An 18107-nucleotide genomic window follows, 5' to 3' on the forward strand; every position below is an offset into this window, starting at 1 on the left:
GGGGATGATGCGGCGCGTTGGACCCCGCGGCGGGGAGGGCGCTATGTCAGAGAGATAACGCGCCTCCGCCAGCAGCCCGGGGGCAGTCTCGGTGCCAGCCCCCCCCGGGACCCGGCTGCCTGGGAGCCGCTCGCAGCTCGGCGGACGGACTGGCCGCGGCGGCGGGGCCGGGGAGCGGCGGGGCGAGGCCCGGCGGGGCGGGGGAGCGGCGGCCGGCCGTGCCGGGGCACCCCGCCTCCGGGGGGCAAGCGGCCGGGAGGCTGAGGAGCGCAGGCAGCAGAGCCGGGGAGGAGGAGGAGGAGGGCAGCGCCATGACTCATTTGCAGGCAGGTCTCTCCCCGGAGACTCTGGAGAAAGCCCGGCTGGAGCTGAACGAGAACCCCGACACCTTGCACCAGGACATCCAGGAGGTGCGGGACATGGTCATCACCCGGCCGGACATCGGCTTCCTCCGCACCGACGATGCCTTCATCCTGCGGTTTCTGCGGGCCAGGAAGTTTCAGCACTTCGAGGCGTTTCGCCTCCTGGCCCAATACTTTGAATATCGCCAGCAGAACCTGGACATGTTTAAGAGCTTCAAGGCCACAGACCCGGGCATCAAGCAAGCGCTGAAGGATGGTTTCCCCGGCGGGCTGGCCAACCTGGACCACTACGGCAGGAAGATCCTCGTCCTTTTTGCTGCCAACTGGGACCAGAGCAGGTAAAAGCAGAGCCACTCGCCCACCTCAACCCTTTCTCCCCCCGGGCAATGCGTGGGAAAGCGGTGCCAGAGCAGAGGGAGAGAGGGTGGGCAGCAGGGACACACCCGGCGCTGCCCACAGGGGGCTGGGCAGCAGCCTGGGAGGCAGAGGGAGAGAATAAAGAAGAATTACGTTTTGTGGCTTAAGGCCCTTTCAGCCAGCTCATCCATTGAGGGTGTGAATTTTGGGAGGCAAGTAGACACTGCTCTTCTCAGCTGTCTGCTAGGAGGTTTACACCCTTCTGCCTCCCCTCAGCCGAAGTGAGCTGGCACGTAGATGATGTGCTTATCCCCCAGACAAAGGCTGGTTGCACTCTCGGCTGGTCTTTCTGCTTCAGCACACACAGAGCTGCTCAGGTGCTGTGGGAGAAAGTGGGAGATGCTGTGTGTAGAACAGGAGTATCCATCATGGCTTTTGAGCTGAAAAGTTTGCCTGTGCAGGAAGCTGAGACTCTGACTCCTTTCCTGACTCCTTTCAGCTTAAGAAAGCTCTTCCTGAGCCACCTGGAAATGCCAGGATGGAAGTTTCTGTAACCACTTCTTTTTCCATTCATGCTGCTCCAAATGTCAGTTCTCTGCATAATAAGATCCAAGTACACAAAGCTTTGATAGCAAATTAAAGACTAGTCTCTAGAACAGTTTCTGATCTTTTTTGGGGGGATTACTCTAGCCTGAAGATGATTTAGTAGGGTGACCTAAGAGCTGTCTCCCATCAAGGCCCTTTTAAGCAACTGGCTTGGTATTATGTGACACTATTTGTTTATTCTAAATACATTGTGGGGATGTCACACTCATTTTCTTCTGCAATTTAAAATTATATCTACAAAAATAGCCTATTTAAGTACATTTAAACTCTCTAAAACCTGCTTCTGTGGGAGCTACATTGTTTTCTTTGGCTCTCAACCTGAGTGCAGGTTTAGGATCTGAAACACTTTTTAGTGAGAAAACTTAGAATCTTGTAAGTTGCCATCCTTATTGCCGTCAACCTAGTGCTGAGTGCTCAGTGCAGATATCCTCAGCTCAGCTACTTTGAAACTTTGGGGGGGACTCCAACAACTGTCAGTGTGGATAGAAAGGACAAGATCTGGGGGAGAGGCATGCTTAAGTTTGCCCTTTAGGTGTTTGTTCTGCTGTTCTCTTGCGGGCTGTGTGGATCACTGGATTGCCATCGCAGGGAGCATTCTCATAGCTCGCTGCCCTGTTTGGTGTTACAGCTATGGACAGGTCTCTGTCCAGAAGGATGCTGGCCCACCTTGGCTTTCCTCTCCTCCAGACATGGCAGCCACACCCGCACTGTCTACGGCAGAAGTTTCCTGTCCCTTGCTGACCCATGAATCAAGTCTAGGGACTAGGAGAAAGCTGTCTGGCAGAAATCAAAACTGCCCACAGCCAGGGTAATGACTAGAAAGCCTGGATGAATAGATGCAGAGCTGGGGCCAGTGTCCTTTTTCTGCTTTGCTTTTCTAGCAGATGGAGCATAAAAGCTGAGTGAAGAGCAGTGGTGATGAGGCTAAGGACTTGCTGAGTGTGTTTCCTTTCCCAGATAAGGACCTTCCTTGTTTCCCACATAAGGATCAGGTCAACATTTAATTTTAAAAACAACTCCATAAACCCTTAACAATCCCTGAAGGAAGAATTAGCAAAGAAATAGATGTTTAGGACTTTTATTAAGTTGTATGTCTAAGATTACAAGTTCCCTTGTTAAAGGTAGCATGATCTGCTGTATACTGTTGTTTCTTATTAATGAAAAAAATCCTAGAGCTTTTTGTGACACTTGTCATATTACTTGATTTGATTCTAGTCAAAAGAATACCAAGAATTGAAGTGCAGAGATAAAGCAGCATTAAAAATAATAATTTCCATGTAGAAAGAATAGGTTTATTTTCTACTTGATGTCAGATATGCCGATATTTAAAGTACGTGAGCTCAGCTGACACAGCAAAAAATTTAATTTGTGTTTTTTCACGATCTCCTATGGGTATGATTAATATTATTTATGCTATGACAGCAAGGTGGCTGGGGTACACTGGAGTACTTAATGGACGTGTTTGCTATTGGGTGCTGCTGCATTTGAGCACTGCATGCTCATGGCATGCCTCTCCTCCAGAGCGAGGGATTTGTTTTCACACAGACCACTCAGACAAAGCGGAGAGAGCTGAAGCCCAGCTGCGGGGAGTGGCTTGTTCCAAGGCACATGACAAGTCAGTGACACATCTGGGAATGGAGCTAGGTCACTTTCTTTTCTAATTAATTTAGTGCCTTCCATTATCTGATGCTCAGTGGCTGAACCTGGGGAGCATTGTGGAACTTATGCCTGGGCTGCTATGCAATATGTCTCAAGCTTATGCCTTAACTGACTTGAGATCTTGCAGTACATAACCCAGTGTTTCCTCTTACAGCAACAATAGGAGGATTACTTATTGAAGCCTGTCTTGTTAGGCCTTCTTTGTGTGCATAATAAACTAAGTTAATAGAGCAAAGCAAGCCTCCACATTTATCATATATGTACAACTTATTATAGCCAGGATATAACAATTAGAAATAAAAAGTTCCAATTTGTTATTTAAAAGAATAGGAGAGGTACTAGAGATGATTTATATAGCATCGTCAGCCTATGATTTACATAGTTCCAATTAGAAAGAAAAGTGTGGGAGGCAAAAAATTCCTGTGGTAAAACAAGCCTGTGTACTAGATGTTAAATCATTAAATTAAAGCAGGGCCTGAAAACTGTACCAGATGTCCTGCCATCTGAACAACCCAATCAGACATGTATTTAAAACAAACAAACAAAAAAAAAAAAAAAAAGAAAAAAGAAAAAAAAAGGAAAGGTGCAAAGGTAGCACGCTCATTAGCCCAGCAGTTTTTTCAGTGAGATGCAGCTCAACTCTTCACCCTGTCTTTAGCATGGGTAAAATGAAGGTCAGTGGCATTCCTGCCAGGAAGCTGTATAGCACTCATGGAGGGATCAACCCTCCCTATTAGCTTCCAGACTGTTGGTTCTTAACTACATTTGGCTTGTAGGTGTCTATGTGCTTTTGAAGACTCCCTTTTCTTAATGTGTCCAGCTGGTGAAGTTTTTTTCAGCTAATAGAGCAATTAACTTCAGCTCTCAGCTGAGAGGGATCTGTTGTCATGTGTGGTCTTCTGTACGCTTCCTGGCACCTGGACACACATTCTGCAGGAATAGCAGTCCATTTTGATGCTATGTGTTTGAAACCTTTCTAGTATTAATTATCTCAGGTTTTTCCCTAGAAAGTGCATTAGAAAAGTGCAGTGATACCCAATTCTCTTGGTGTCAAAGTGACCCAGTCAGCTCGCACCATCCTCAGTGAATCCAGAAGTCCTCTGCACTCATTTGCTGCTGCTTCTGCTGTTGCATCAGACAGTTTACAGCAGGGCAAAGACAGAGTGCACAGGTTTGCTTTCAAAACCAGACTTTCACGTGCCCTAACGCTAGAAACTTTCTTTTCCTCCTGTTAAATGAAAATTTAACTTCTGTAGCTGTGAGGAGGCTGGTCTGCTCCTCAGCTCACAATAAACAACAGGCAAGATGGCAAGGTATTTTTCAAGCCTTGATTGAGGCAGTATGACAAAATAAATAGCAGTGCTAACAGTAGTAACATATTAACAGTAAAAAAAATTGTTTAGCAGAGTCAATTTTTGTTTGGAAGTTGTATCTTCCAAATGATAACTGTTAACTAGTATAAACACTGTCATTTTTTCTACAGTTACTCCTGCTGACTAATGCTGTTTTATTGTTTCCCGGTTTTCCCCCAGCTATCCCTATCTGCCTATCATTACCTGTATTTAGACTTTAAGGGTTTTGGCTAGGGAGGTTTTTGATCAATATAAAATTTAGATTAGCTGAGTCTTCATCTGTGGCTGTGACTGTTAAACACTGGACTAATATGTGGCCTAATGAATGGTATTAAATCTGAATCTAAAAGCTAATCTGGTAAAATATTTGAAACTGTTTCTATTTTTTCTATGAATTTTTTTGTAACAGTGTTGGTGCCTTTTGTTTTCTAGATAAGGTATCCTCAGGGCATGCTGCCACTATTTAAGCAGGGTAGCCATAAGAGAACTTTCAATCCTCTATCTTTCCAGCATTCAAATCTGTACCCAGACTGGAAAACCAAGGAGATATGAGGCATTATTTCAAAGTACTCCTTTGTGTATCTTGAGGGCTTTTGCTTTGGTGAAATTCCAGAAATATTGAGCCAGAACAGTAGCTTAGAGATAGGATGATGGCTCAGAGGCTTGACCAGCTTTCTCTTTTAAATCACAGGGGCACAAGAGCTCATTTGACAGAAGCCTTTTCTTGTCCAAATGATGAGGAGCTTAAAATACAGACTGTGTATTCTTTATGTATTTCAGACCTTCAAGAGACATATGGCTCAAATTCAAGCAAAGGAGACTTACCATTTATCTCTTCTAGTTCACATCGAGAGGCAGATTTATGCCATTTAGTCTTAATTCTCAAAATGGCTTCAAATTTCTTTCTTTTAGGGAGGAGATGACAAATAGCCATAGAGATAGTAAGGCAACTCTGCTAAATGAGATTATCTGTTATTCAGGGCAAAAGTGAATTGACTAGAAGCAGAATCTGGTTAAACAGATGATATGGTTGATGCCACTCATCATCAAGAGCATAAAGTATTGAAAACAGCTGACACAGCTGAGTTTGACATGATATCTGTACCCTGCATTCTCCCTGTCTCTTCTCTTTATGTTGGCCTGATGGAGATCACAGTGGTTACATACCAGAGGATGCTTAGACCACATATCTTTGAGGTAAAGGTGAAAGATCCCAGTGAAGTATTACCAGGAGGTGAGAGCTGTGTCTACCAGACTGATTTCCCCAGAAATCCTTGGAAATATGTTGAATCTGTTCATGTCCAAAAACAAAACAAAACAAAACAAAACAAAGCAAAACAAAACAAAAAACTAATATAACTTTTCTTTTTTGAAAAGGGGATATTGTTGCCGCTGTTAAATTGCAAGACAGTGGGATGCTCAATAAATTGTTTGAGGTCTTCTGTTCTTGACAAATAAAGACCCCAGTGAGGCATTTCCCTCAAAAGCTCTGTCACTGTTGGGGTAGAAATGGTAGCCCTCCCGAAGTATTTGAAGGAATCCCTGTCAGTGTGGCTGTTATCTTGTCACACCTTCTCAGGCTCTATTTCAAGTCATGAATGAAAAATTTCAAGAGGTAGCAGCATCTTGCCCACCAGTCTCTGCTTCAGTCAGTCTCGAGCTAGGACTCACATAAAAGAGGAACATTAAGGATACATTATATTTGTGCTAACATATTTCCAGCATTTGTAACTCACATTAATAACTGGACTAAAAAACTTGTCCAAGTTTTCTATTGAATTAAGCATGGTTCTATAAAGAGAACACATTAAATAAATTTAAATTAACTGTGAGTTCTTGATTATCCTAGCAGTTAGTAATATCTTGCTAGCTACAATATGTCCCATAAGAGTCTGTTTAAACAAGTGAATGCAACTGGATTTAACCATAAATAAATTAGGATTTATTTATTCACAGCCTAACTTCAAGCTGCTACAGAACATGCACTGCAGCCAATTGGGCCCAGCACACCCTACATATCTGACAGCACTAGGGCAAGTCATAAAAAAACTGGTGCCAGGGCAAAATGAGTGTCTTGCTGTTCCCTAAATACACATTTTTATTTAGCATAGATTAGTAAGAACGAAACAGTACCATCTTCCCCTCAAACTGTACACCACAGTCTCTTCGAATTAAAGGCTAATTTTTTTTCTTTTTCCTTCAAAGTAGAAAGGCAGTCAAAGCTGTCTTGGACCAAATATATTTCACACTCACTAGCTTGTCCTGTTTTTCTCACTTTTGATTGGTCATATTTTTGTATCAGTATGGAAAGTGACTTCAGTGTGGAATTAAAATTTCAGCAACAAAATCCAGAATGATTTTTCACAACTTCTTTTTATGTAGGATTTTGATTTCCCTAAAGTCCAGCCAGGGGTGGAGTGTATTTTATGGCAGAGCCTGTGCATCCTAATGCTGGCACAAACAGTAGTAGCAGTGAGGTGAAATATTGGACAACATGGAGCTGAAGTGGATTAAAGATGAGTCTTTACACAAATAACTCTGTGCTGTGTGAAAGCTTCCATGCAGTTTCTTCAATCATGTTTTTTTGCTTGGGCTGCTCAGCTGATACTTTCAATACTCATCGCTTTGCACCACCTAGGATTTCATCTACCACAGCAGGTTTACATTTCTGGCTTGCCTCAACACGTGTTCAGAGTAAAAGTTGCTTTAAATACTCACTAATGGATTTGTCTGTCTTTCTGGTGCTCTGTACTGCACTTAACTAAGGTATCGAAGCCAAGAGAAGAGATCCAGTACAGAATGAACAATAGCTCCCATCTTCAACTAATTGCCCTGAAGGATATTTGAGGTGGGAAGCTTGATTGTTAGTGACATGTCCCTGTGTACTCCTGATGTAGCTCTTTAGACTTTAAGAATACTTCAGATACCTCCCTCTGGCAGAAAGTGTTCTTGTTGGCTTTTAGCTGGACCTGCTTTGTACAGGACTTCTCTCTTATTTTCAGTGAGTAGACATAAATATTATTGTTGTTGTGGACTGTACTTCTTACACTAGCAGACCTATAGTAGGAGTCATGGTGGTGGTGAAATCCACAGATTTGTGGAAACCCAGCCCTGTGACTGTTGTTTACTCTCTGTGGCAGCTGAAATCCTGTTCCCATTGCTGCCTGACAGTTTTCTCGTTGACTTGAATCCAACACATAATTAGGTGTATTTCTGATTACATGTATACACCTTGTATTTAACACTTAGGTATACATATAAAAAGCATTTTATGGTCAGTCTTAGAGGGCTGACTGGCCTCACAAATGAAGATTCTTTGTGTCTGATGCACCAGATTTCAGCAACCTTGTGCCACTAGGAAGCTTTAATCCAAGGCATGTGATCTCTCCTTAAACTCCTTAGGGAGGATATTAGAGATGTACATCAGGAACTTGGGACCCTTATTCTGGGACTGTAGGGTTCTGCATTGTAGAGCCCTTCTAGAGAATGGGGTCTTCTGAATGGGACAACCTAAATGTCAAGGAGGGTTTACGTTAATTTTAGAATTTGAACATTTTTAACATCCTTGTATGAGCTGTGGTCAAAATTGTCCTCAGACCAAGGCATTCCAAACTTCCTGTAAACCTTAGATCTCAGAAAAGTAAAGTATTAGAAAAGAGTTAACTCTCAGAACAGTTCAAAAGAGAGAAGTGAATATGAAAAAAAAATTATTCCTGTCAATCACACACACACACACGCACACGCACACACACACACACACACACACACAAAAAAAAATCTCCAGGATGAAGCAAAGAACTTTGGTTTTAAAAAATTATTTTAATGCTGCCCCTAGTGTTTTCTGGGGAAAATATATTTTCTCCTGTTCTCACATCAGAAGAGTCCTTTTTTAATCCCTTTCCTATGAATGTATAATTGGGAAGTTCACTGGGTTTTAGTTGGCTAAAAACACCCCAAAGATGAAAAGATGTGAGGAGTCAGCTAGAAGAGTCAGCTAGAACAGATAAATTTCATTTGTGTTATTTCCTTTTGCAGATTTTTTTGAAATACAGTTATGTCCACAGCAGAGCAGAGTACTCATTGTATTAAAGCAAGTCAAATTCAGAATAATTTAATGTAATTTCTAAGTAGGCACACATGCTCTTTGCTACATATGTAGAATGGTGAAGAATTCTCTAGGGACTCACAATTTTGAAAACTTCTGTTTGATGCCGTCATGGGAGGCCATTTAAAGGACCTTGCTTAAAAATAGCTGTACACTGAATATTTAACTGTTTCATATCTGGAATATTTGTATTTCTGATATTTTTCAGGTTTAATTTTCTAGTGCTTCATTTAATATTGTGGTGTGGACTGGCAAATTTATGTCTGTTTTGGTAACTGTTTATAAAATCCTACAATCCTAGTATGGTTTAGGTTGGAAGGAATTTCAAGGACCAAGGACCATCTAGTTCTAACTCTCCTGCCACGAACAGGGGCATCTTCAGTAGACAAAAACACCTCAAGGCCCTAGTGTGTGTTACTTTCTACTTCTGAGATCCTTGAGTAATCGACTTTCTATAATTGTGGATTTAAGAGAAAAAATTACACAGAGAGTGGGATAAGGAGAGCATGTGGTAATTCCCCATTTTAGTTGATAATTTTGTAGGACCTATTATTTCATTTCCTTAGAAAAATATGGGAGGAAACTGGGTCTATGCTTCTAGTATTAGTCTTGGGTGTTGGTATCATTATGATTTTAGAAAGATAAAATTTATGTGGAAGCTCTTATACAGACTTGTAATTACACATAAAGATACTAAAGCAACTTAGGATACTATGTTGTATATAGTTTAAATTTGGTTTTGATGTGTTACATTCTTGTAGTTTGTTCTGGCTGGCTGATGGTCTATAGGTACATAATCCTGCTCCAGAAGATGAGCTCAACTAATTGAGCTTTTGAGGATTTTCCAGCTTTAGGCTCTTCTGAGTACACATTTGCACTCTTTGATTTAAACTTTAGACAAAGGGAGAATACCCAGAACTTCTCCAGCTCTGTGGTTGTGCTCCTTTCCTAACCCAATCCCCTCTTCCCATTCTCAGGTACACGCTGGTGGATATTTTGCGTGCCATACTTCTTTCTTTAGAAGCCATGATAGAAGACCCCGAGCTGCAAGTGAATGGATTTGTTTTGATTATAGACTGGAGCAACTTCACCTTCAAGCAGGCCTCCAAGCTGACTCCAAGCATGCTTAGATTAGCCATAGAGGGCCTTCAGGTAACATTATTATTTTCTTTCTTTTCCTAATTCTTCTTCATTTTGCAGTTCATTACAAATCTAGGTCGATAAAAAAGACCGAAACAAAACCTTAAGGTGTGGGTGTATGGGCAAGCTGCTTGTGACAAAAGTGTGAACTCAGTCAGCTAACTGCACTGACTCCTGATGTGTAGGCTCCTTCCTTGCTATAAATATGAGGTAACTTTTCTGTCTTTATTCCAAAGTGACTGGCTTTCTGTAAATTCAGATGGTAGCTTCTGCAACAGGAAGTTAGAATTAATCAGTTTATGTTGTAATTATGCACAGGGTAATGAAATAGGAGTTGCTGCTGCTACGCCAGGTTGTGATTTTTTTGTTGATTCTTTTGGAGACTGGCTCTACATCATTTGCCATGAAAGTGTGGGGCTCTGTGATTGGACAGTTAGCTGGGACTATTTATTTACTCCAAGTTCAGCATGTGCTTGGCTCTTTTTCTGGGTCAAGATTAATCTGAGCAGCAGCTTCTGAGTCTGAGTATGCAGTGATTTAAATTTTTTTCAGCTCATTGTAAATGCACTTTACATGGCACAGGCACACTGGTGAAAAGGGTACTGCATAACTCACATCTCTTTCCTACAGTATTTTATTCTTGTTAAAATGAGAAACTAAGATTGTTAAGGTAGTTGTTTTCTGCACAAGCCTGAGTTGCCATGTTAAACATATCTGTAATTCATTCCTGTGGCAGTGTGCCTTGCTTTTAGAAGGACATGTATTCCTCTTCTGTGATGTTTTCTATAATTTATACATTTTTATTACTTATAAGGCAAAATAACAGCCTTATCTCTGAACTTTTTTCACTGTGATAGTGTGATTTTTGAAGACACTTTTATAGCAGTAATATGGAGTTTTGATCTAACTGATGAAATGGCTCAACTAGTATTCAGCCTGCTGTTGCCCACAGAAGGGTAGTGACATGAGACAAAGACCCCAGTTCTCATTTTCTTGTGTTTCCTTATGCAACAGTGATTTCATTGTCTTCACAACTACCTTAGAAGGAATGCAGCAGTGAGACCTGTGCTCTAAAAGTGCTGCATTTCCTTTTATTGCTTTCAAAGTTGTTGTCTTTTTTGTGTTTTTTTCAAAGTTAGGCATTGTTTTCTGGTTTAGAACATGAAGAAAAGCTTTGTTTGTCTTTGTTTTCAAATAGTGGTGTTTCTTCTTGGATGTTATTCAGTGATGGGTACTTTGTGAAGAGCTGCAGTGAATAATTGTGTCTGAAAATAGGAGGGGTGATGTACCAAACTTCAAGTAGGCTCTGAGACTGCATTCTCATGCCATCAATTGGTTGATGACTGAATTGAGGAGAAGTCCATTGCCTCACTTAACTTACCCATGCCCCCAGCTTTGTAGTTTTGGATATTTCAAGTCTGATGGTGGCCAGAACCTATGGCCCACATTTTGTGCCCACTGCATTCAGTGCTGTTTACTGCAAAAGTGGGCATGAAATGCTTCAGATGAAAGAAGGAAAAGACATTTTTATGGCTGCCGTTTATTTTGGAGGAAAATGCATAGCAAAAACATAATTCTGAATGATGTCAAAGTAAAAAGTGCTTAATCAGGTAGTACGAAAAAGAACAAGAACAACTCTCACACGCTATTTGTTTATGATCTTTGTAAATACTTTCTATTTAATTAGAGAAATGAAATTTACTTTGGCTTATAAGATTTAACAGGTCTCAAGTTGCTGAACTTTACCATTTGGAGAATTTAAATATTTGTGTTGCTTAGGTCGAAGGGGATAGTGAGAGTGGGATTAGTCACCACTGAATTTGATGTTGCCCAAATCCCTTTGCCTTCTGAATGAAATCTACTGAATTTGCATTATGTTTGCTTAGCTTCCATGATGAGCAGAATACTCAATATGGCATGTACCAAAGACTTTACGAGCTATGGCAGCGTTTGGCTTTTCACAGTTTCTTAATATTTAGCAAAATGTTTTTTAAAGTAAGATAGATAAATACACAGTGTTCTACTGTATAGAAGAAGATGAGTTCTGCTATATATTTTGTCTGAATATGGGTGTGAAAAGAATCATACCCCAAACTTGCTTGTATAAATTGGAAAAACTTCCTAGGTAGCTATTTCCAGGAAAAGAGACTTTTGATCATGTCATTTACAGGACAGTGACTATCTGTAATCTGATGTGAAATTCTAGCACACCCATTGCAACTGTGCTGTACCAAACAAGTGGTGCAGATCAGTGCTTGTTTGTAGGACAAATGGTTTTGCCAGACAAGAAGAAATTTTTATGTGGAGATGGGGACACTCGGCTGGGATTCTTGATGTCAGTCCTAGCTCATACACTGGCTGTGTGCTTTTGGGGAAAAAGGAGCAACACTCTTCCCTGCAGATGCTTGTGCCTCCAGCACTCCTGTTGCTCCTCAGCAGTGAGAAGGAGGATTTGCACTTAGAGCTCCTACACCTTCCATAGTGTCAAGTCAGAAGCAAAACATTTTCTGAGAGCTGAAACACATGCCTCGACTTTAGGACTTTGTGTTGACTGTCCCTAGTGTATTCAGTGTGTGGATGTTTGTGAGTTCCAGTCTTCAGGTGCCCACTTTTCCCCATTCATTGATTTCTGTAGCCAATTGCTGATTTTGTAAAGAAGCTCATGTTACTCAGCAGCTGTGTTCCTGAAAGCAGGGAGTGTTACAGTGTTCTGTGCATTAATACCTGAGTGCCCTGATAAGGTCTCTCAAAAACTCAACAAAATTTTGCCTCCTTCACCAGAAATGGGGTGCAATCTCTCTGTTTCACCAGTTTTTCCCACAGAAGAGAGAACTTTTGAGAGCTCTGAAAAAGTCTTAAGTTTTCATAGACAGTGGTGAACTCTGAGCAAAAAAACCCAAAATGTATCAGATGGTTTCTGTATAAGGAACAATTAAATTGACTGGAATTAATCTGAATGGAAGAAGAAAAACTGTAAAGCACAGAAACATATAAAACCTTAGAATCATAGGATAATTCAGCTTGGAAAAGACCTCAGGAGCTTGGCAAATCTAACCTCCTCCTTAAAGCAGGGTCCCTGATGAGATCAGACCAGCACACAAACAAGATCATGGGTGGCTGGAGGGAGTGGACAAGCTGCAGATGTTATTTGTTATTCACATTTTAAGAAATGAGCATCATCAGGTGATACTAGGAGGACCCCTGGCTCTTTCTAAGACACCTTTGTACAACATCTGGGTAACTTGTGGAACTCAATGCTGTGAGGAATTCTGGATGCTGAAATGTTAGTTGTGTTTAGGGAAAATGAAAAGAGAGATGAACTGAAGATTAGTAAAGATACAAAAACCAAATCAAAGTTCAGAATTCCTTAGGCTGTAAAAAGTTGGAGATGAGGTGGATGCTGAGTGGAAATAATTACATATGTTGTTCAAGTTGTAGCTGCTCAAGGCTCTGTTTTTTGGCCTCTGCTAAGGGCAGAATATAAGGCTAGGTGGATTTTTGTTATGGCATAGTTAAGTCAAGTGTTATATACTCCACCCCTTCTTCCCACATTCTGAAAATCTGGCTTTCATTTTACTGCTTCTGGCACTGCCCTGACCTCTGCTACCAAAACACCTAGCTGGGAACACTTGGGCAGAAAAAACAAGGATGTTTTAGGTATGATTATTTTCTTGGTGATAGTCCTTTTTTACATAAGCCCCTATATAGACTTTTTTTAATTATTATTATTATCAAGACAGCATTGTAGCATTGTTTTCATAAGGTGGGTGAGAATATTTTCAAGACTGAAAATTCAAATTGAAAATTATATTGAAAGTTGGGCTTATTATCAACTCTGACAGACAGCTTTTGGGGTAATTATAATTGAGTTTTGCAAAATGGAACACTATAGGTATGCACAAATCACTTTAACTGATTAACTGATATTAAGCATTCTAAAACCTGGACCACTAATTCCTTCTTAAATATTGATTTCTATTTAGTGCATAATAGTAGTTGCATGCATGACAGATTTTTCCTGCATATTTTCACTCAGGCAGGCTGCACATCCCAGTGCTTTGCAAAAGTGCGTAGTTATTGGTGGCTGAATGTGAAAATGTGAATGCTTCTCCTCTAGTTAAAAAGCTGGTGGAAAAGAGATGATGCACATTTAAATGGGAAGCTGAGCATATGTGTACAGTCAACATTGTTGCAGAAGACAGAAGACTTTTGCCTTAGGGACAAGGGTGTTTGGAAGAAAAATGGTAGTGTTAGGGGGGAAAGGCAGGACTTTTAAGTGTGTGGGTTTTTTTTTTTATTTTTTTTTTGTAACAGAGGAAGGCTTCATAAGCTAAAACAAACTCACTCCTGTAAAAATGAAAGCAAACCAGAACGTGAATGAAGGCAGCGTCCTTGCAGCTGCAATTACTTTCAAAACCGTCTTTCACGCAGCTGTTCTGGTGAGCTGTAAGAACAATATCCCCAAGCAGATTTGCTGCAGCAGTGCAAGGTGGAACAACCAGACACAGACCATGTACAATCTGGTGATGAAGGTGACAAGACTTCCTATTCCCATTTCCTCTAAGTGTGAACTCTATTAGTGTCATGCAGGGAATCTTGCTGAGCATCAGGGCTGTTCAACAAGCACAGAGAGTGCTTAAATTTTGCCATGTGGTTCTGGACTACGTCTATGCAACCAGCATGCTGCAGTGCCAAGGGTTGCTAAGACAGGAACTTCCAGAACTAAGGATGCCTCTAAAAACAGTATCTTGACTTCATATAATTACATGGTCACATGCTCTATGCAGTGCATAAGATTGTTAATAATGAGCTGAAGGAACAGTTTGTACTTAACAGTGACCAGCAGTGAGCTACAAACCGCAAAATTGAGCTTTAAATGTTTTCGCATCCAGACTTAAAAACATAAACCCCTATCATTCAGTGCTTGATATTGCTTGAGAGACTATTAAAAAGTAGCAGACTCAAGCTTTTAATGGGAGTATCTTCTGTTTTCAGGAAGTCTAGTAAGTAATTTCATTCAGATTTGGTTTCTTTTGGTTTTTTGTGGTTTGGTGTTTTTTGTGTGTGTGTTCTTTAATCAAATAATTAAGTAGTTTGTAAATGCTAGAGCCCCCTGAGCCCAGGACTTCCCAGAGAACAAAGATATGTGCTTGTGAACAGCATAATTTCATACCAGTTCACCTCATGTTCTGTAGCAACAGCAGTTAAATGGGATATTTTTCCTAAGAGCTTATTATTTTCAAGAGTTTACTTGCACTCAGTCTTCCTTGCTTGTAAAAAGTCCATAAAAAGGCTTAGCAGCAGTTTACTGTGGGAGCAGGGTGAACTGGAAGTGATTGTTATTTCTAGCTCCTCACCTAATGTCTGGATGAGCTTAACCTGCCGGGTGAGAAAGGATTTTTATGACCATAGCTCAAGTTCAGCTACAAGCAGGCATGTCTGTATAGTCACAACCATTATTCAGTGTGGTCCCAGCTGTTAAACTGTTACTGAAGACAGAATAATTAATGTACTTGCTAGAATCTTATATGATGGTTATAAAAAGTTGTTGAATGCCTTTGGAATGTTGATTTATGTATTCTCACAAACACACTTTTAAGATGAGGGGATACCATAATCTTTTTTCTTTTTATTTTTCTATCCCCATCTGAGAATAATTCCACTGAAAGATTACTGTTAAGAGTTTTCTAATTTGGGTGACAGGGTATGGTCTGATCTTTAATCACTTTTTACGTATTTGGAGTCCAGCTGACATTTATTTTTGATCAGGAGGATTCAAGATTTTAGTCTTGATCTTGAGCCCCCAAGCCAGGAGTCTGAGTTCTAGCATGGCTAAATTAAGAACTTCTCATTAGATTCTCTTTGAATGCACATCATGCCACGTGGGCCGCCACCTCTGAAACAAATAAGAAGAAGCAGTAAACCAAACTCCTCTTTCCCTCCCAGAAACCCTGCTCTGGGGCATCTTACTGAAAACTGCAAGGAAGCTTAATGGAGTTAAATATCCACCCTCCAAACACTGCCACTGGATCTAGTGGAGTGTCTGCCTGCAGTAGGTTGTCATCCTCCATGTGAACCTGAGCAAGAAAGACAGAGGGCACTTTGCCAGTGGTTTGCAGATATTTGCTGTAAGCAAGGCGTGATTAGTTGTGGGGAGTTTGGCGTTTGTTCAGACACTTTGATCTAGCTGGCACAGACTCTTCTGCTCCTTCCTCCTGCCCTTTTTGCTCTGAGTAGGCCTTTCCCCAGTTCCTCATCCCACTCTTGCTGACACTGTCTTACTTTGTACTAGTCTTCACCGATGTGGTTGTTTTTTTTTGTTTTTTTTTTTTTTTTTTCCTATTCATATGGCATCCTCCAAAACCTCAGTCATCATAGATGACTGCATGGCACATTAAGTTCATCTTAGACTCCTTAGGAGATTTCAGCCTTTTGTGATCTCACTGGCCAAATGCTCTCCACAACTGGCTTCCAATCTCCTTCAAACTTCCCACCTCCAAATCTTCTTTTAACCAGTGTTCCCATTGCTCTTCATACCAGTCATGAAAGTAGCACTGGGGAGTGAGTGCTGAACTGTTCACAAACCAAGAGAGTCCTTTAGACCCCAGGGTGTTAAGGAAACTCTTCCTTTAGCTCCTCACACCAGATCTGGTCTGCTTGATTCACCTTGGTTTGGTGTCCATGGGGCCAGGCAGGAGACACTGGGAGGTTCTGAGGATGTTACTGGAATGGCATGGCATGATCTAGAAAAAGAATAATAGTTTTTGAATCTGATGTTTTCTTCTACTCTGCAAAGTAGATGTGGTTAGTGTAGAAACCAATGAGAATGCTCATAACTGACATCTTTCCACCAGTTCTGTCAACAGAGAAAAATATCCAAAAAAAGACTGCATCTCGAGAGAAAGAAAATAGAAGAGAGACATACATGCAGGCTGCTTCTTTCTTGAGCTTTTGCTAAATTCTATCCACTTTTCTGTTTTTCTTCTCTATCAGGAAACTGAAAAATCTATCTACATTAACTGAAGAGTGTGACTAAATTGCTCTGATTAAGCTGAAAAAGTAATACAATACTAAGGTGACACAAACATGAAGGGCTTGTAGCACCAACTCAGTATAGGCAATTAATTCTTGTCACTGTGAATGACTTTCTGTTGTCTCTGGTAGATCACAGTTTAACAACTATATGGTTATAACCATTCCTCAGCTTCAAAACAGCTATTTATTTTTGAAAGTGTTTTTTCTTAGTCAAGGTCTAAATATTTCTCTTTCCTTTAGTATCTTAAGGCCATAAAGGGGATAAATAGTAGTCTTCCTTGTAAGGTCACTCAGAAATAAAACTAATTTGTTCTAAATTGTAATGTTGGAGACAGAAGACATGTTTCAGGATCATAGTTCACCTTCCTGCTAAGGCAAGATTATCCTGTGCATTATATTTTCTAGTGCTTCTCAGAGTTTAATTTAAAAGCTCCAAGGCAGGTCTGGCACATTCTTTGGAAACCTCTCTACGACTTCTTGCTCTTCAGATTTCCTCTCGGCATTAATCTTAATTTTTCTGTCTCAAAATGTCAACTCCTATAAAACCCTTTGCTATTTCACTGTGTGCTGTTGGGTCTAAAGCAGGAATTTGTATGTGAGTCTCAGTAACCCATAGAAAGGAATTGTTTTGATGCAGTGCCTATCTGCAGCAGCAGTGATTTGGAATTAGGACCTGAAGATGTTCCTCCTGACTCGTTTGGCACTGGAGATGGTGAGATGTGAAAATCAGTGGGATCTTCTTTATTTGGAGAGCCAAAATCTATTTTTTTGTGGTGTTCAATTTACCTGCATCATCAATCCATTTTATATATGCATCTTTCACATTTATCTCAAAAGTATACACTGGATGATTTTGTAATTATTTTCTGAAGCCAGTCTAACCTTTATTTTCCATGATGCTAATAAATCCCCTGTGATCTTATTAGGCTGTGCACAGTTGTCTTTATGTTACTGTCTTCTGCACATGCTGCCCATGTGTATGGTGCCTCTGCCAGCAAATTCTTACAGTGCTCCATCCACAAAACTATACCATGTATTATTTTGTGGCTATGGTTTATATTCCTTAGCAAGTGCTCACCTCCTTTGACAATTATTTTTTATTAATCCAATTTGCCTTTGGTTATAAGAAAATTGTGACTTTGTTTATAAGTGATTGCTGTGCAGGAAGAACACTGCTGTCTTAATTCACTAATGTTTAAAAACAACTGTGGGAAACTTCTCTGAGGGAAGCACCATAAAAAATGTGAAATTATATGGCTGGTGATGGTTTCTCTCATCTCATGTTTCCTAATAATAAAACAATTTAGAAAATTCAATTTTTGTGTGTTTTAATAGGCATAACTGGTAAAATAAGTGATACTTTGGTGGTGATTTAAAGTAGTTCAGGAGCAGAAAGTTTAGATATAAAAGAGATGAAGAAAATGGTATTTTTGAAGAAAAAAAAAAGTATTAACTCTTTCTAAAATATCATGCTCCAGTGTGCATAATGTA

General features: G+C 40.5%; 1 protein-coding gene across 1 annotated transcript in view; it reads left to right on the plus strand.

Moving 5' to 3' along the window:
* Positions 1-213: 213 nt before the first annotated feature.
* CLVS2 (clavesin 2) overlaps positions 214-18107 on the plus strand; it is a 48656-nt gene continuing 30762 nt past the window's right edge. The window contains exons 1-2 of the mRNA XM_066315325.1: positions 214-700; positions 9419-9593. Of these exons, the coding sequence (XP_066171422.1) occupies positions 312-700; positions 9419-9593 (564 nt within the window). The 5' untranslated portion in view covers positions 214-311. The remainder of the gene's footprint in view (positions 701-9418; positions 9594-18107) is intronic.

The sequence above is a fragment of the Sylvia atricapilla genome, chromosome 3, assembly GCF_009819655.1.
Source record: "Sylvia atricapilla isolate bSylAtr1 chromosome 3, bSylAtr1.pri, whole genome shotgun sequence".
In the NCBI taxonomy this organism is placed as follows: Eukaryota; Metazoa; Chordata; class Aves; order Passeriformes; family Sylviidae; genus Sylvia; species Sylvia atricapilla.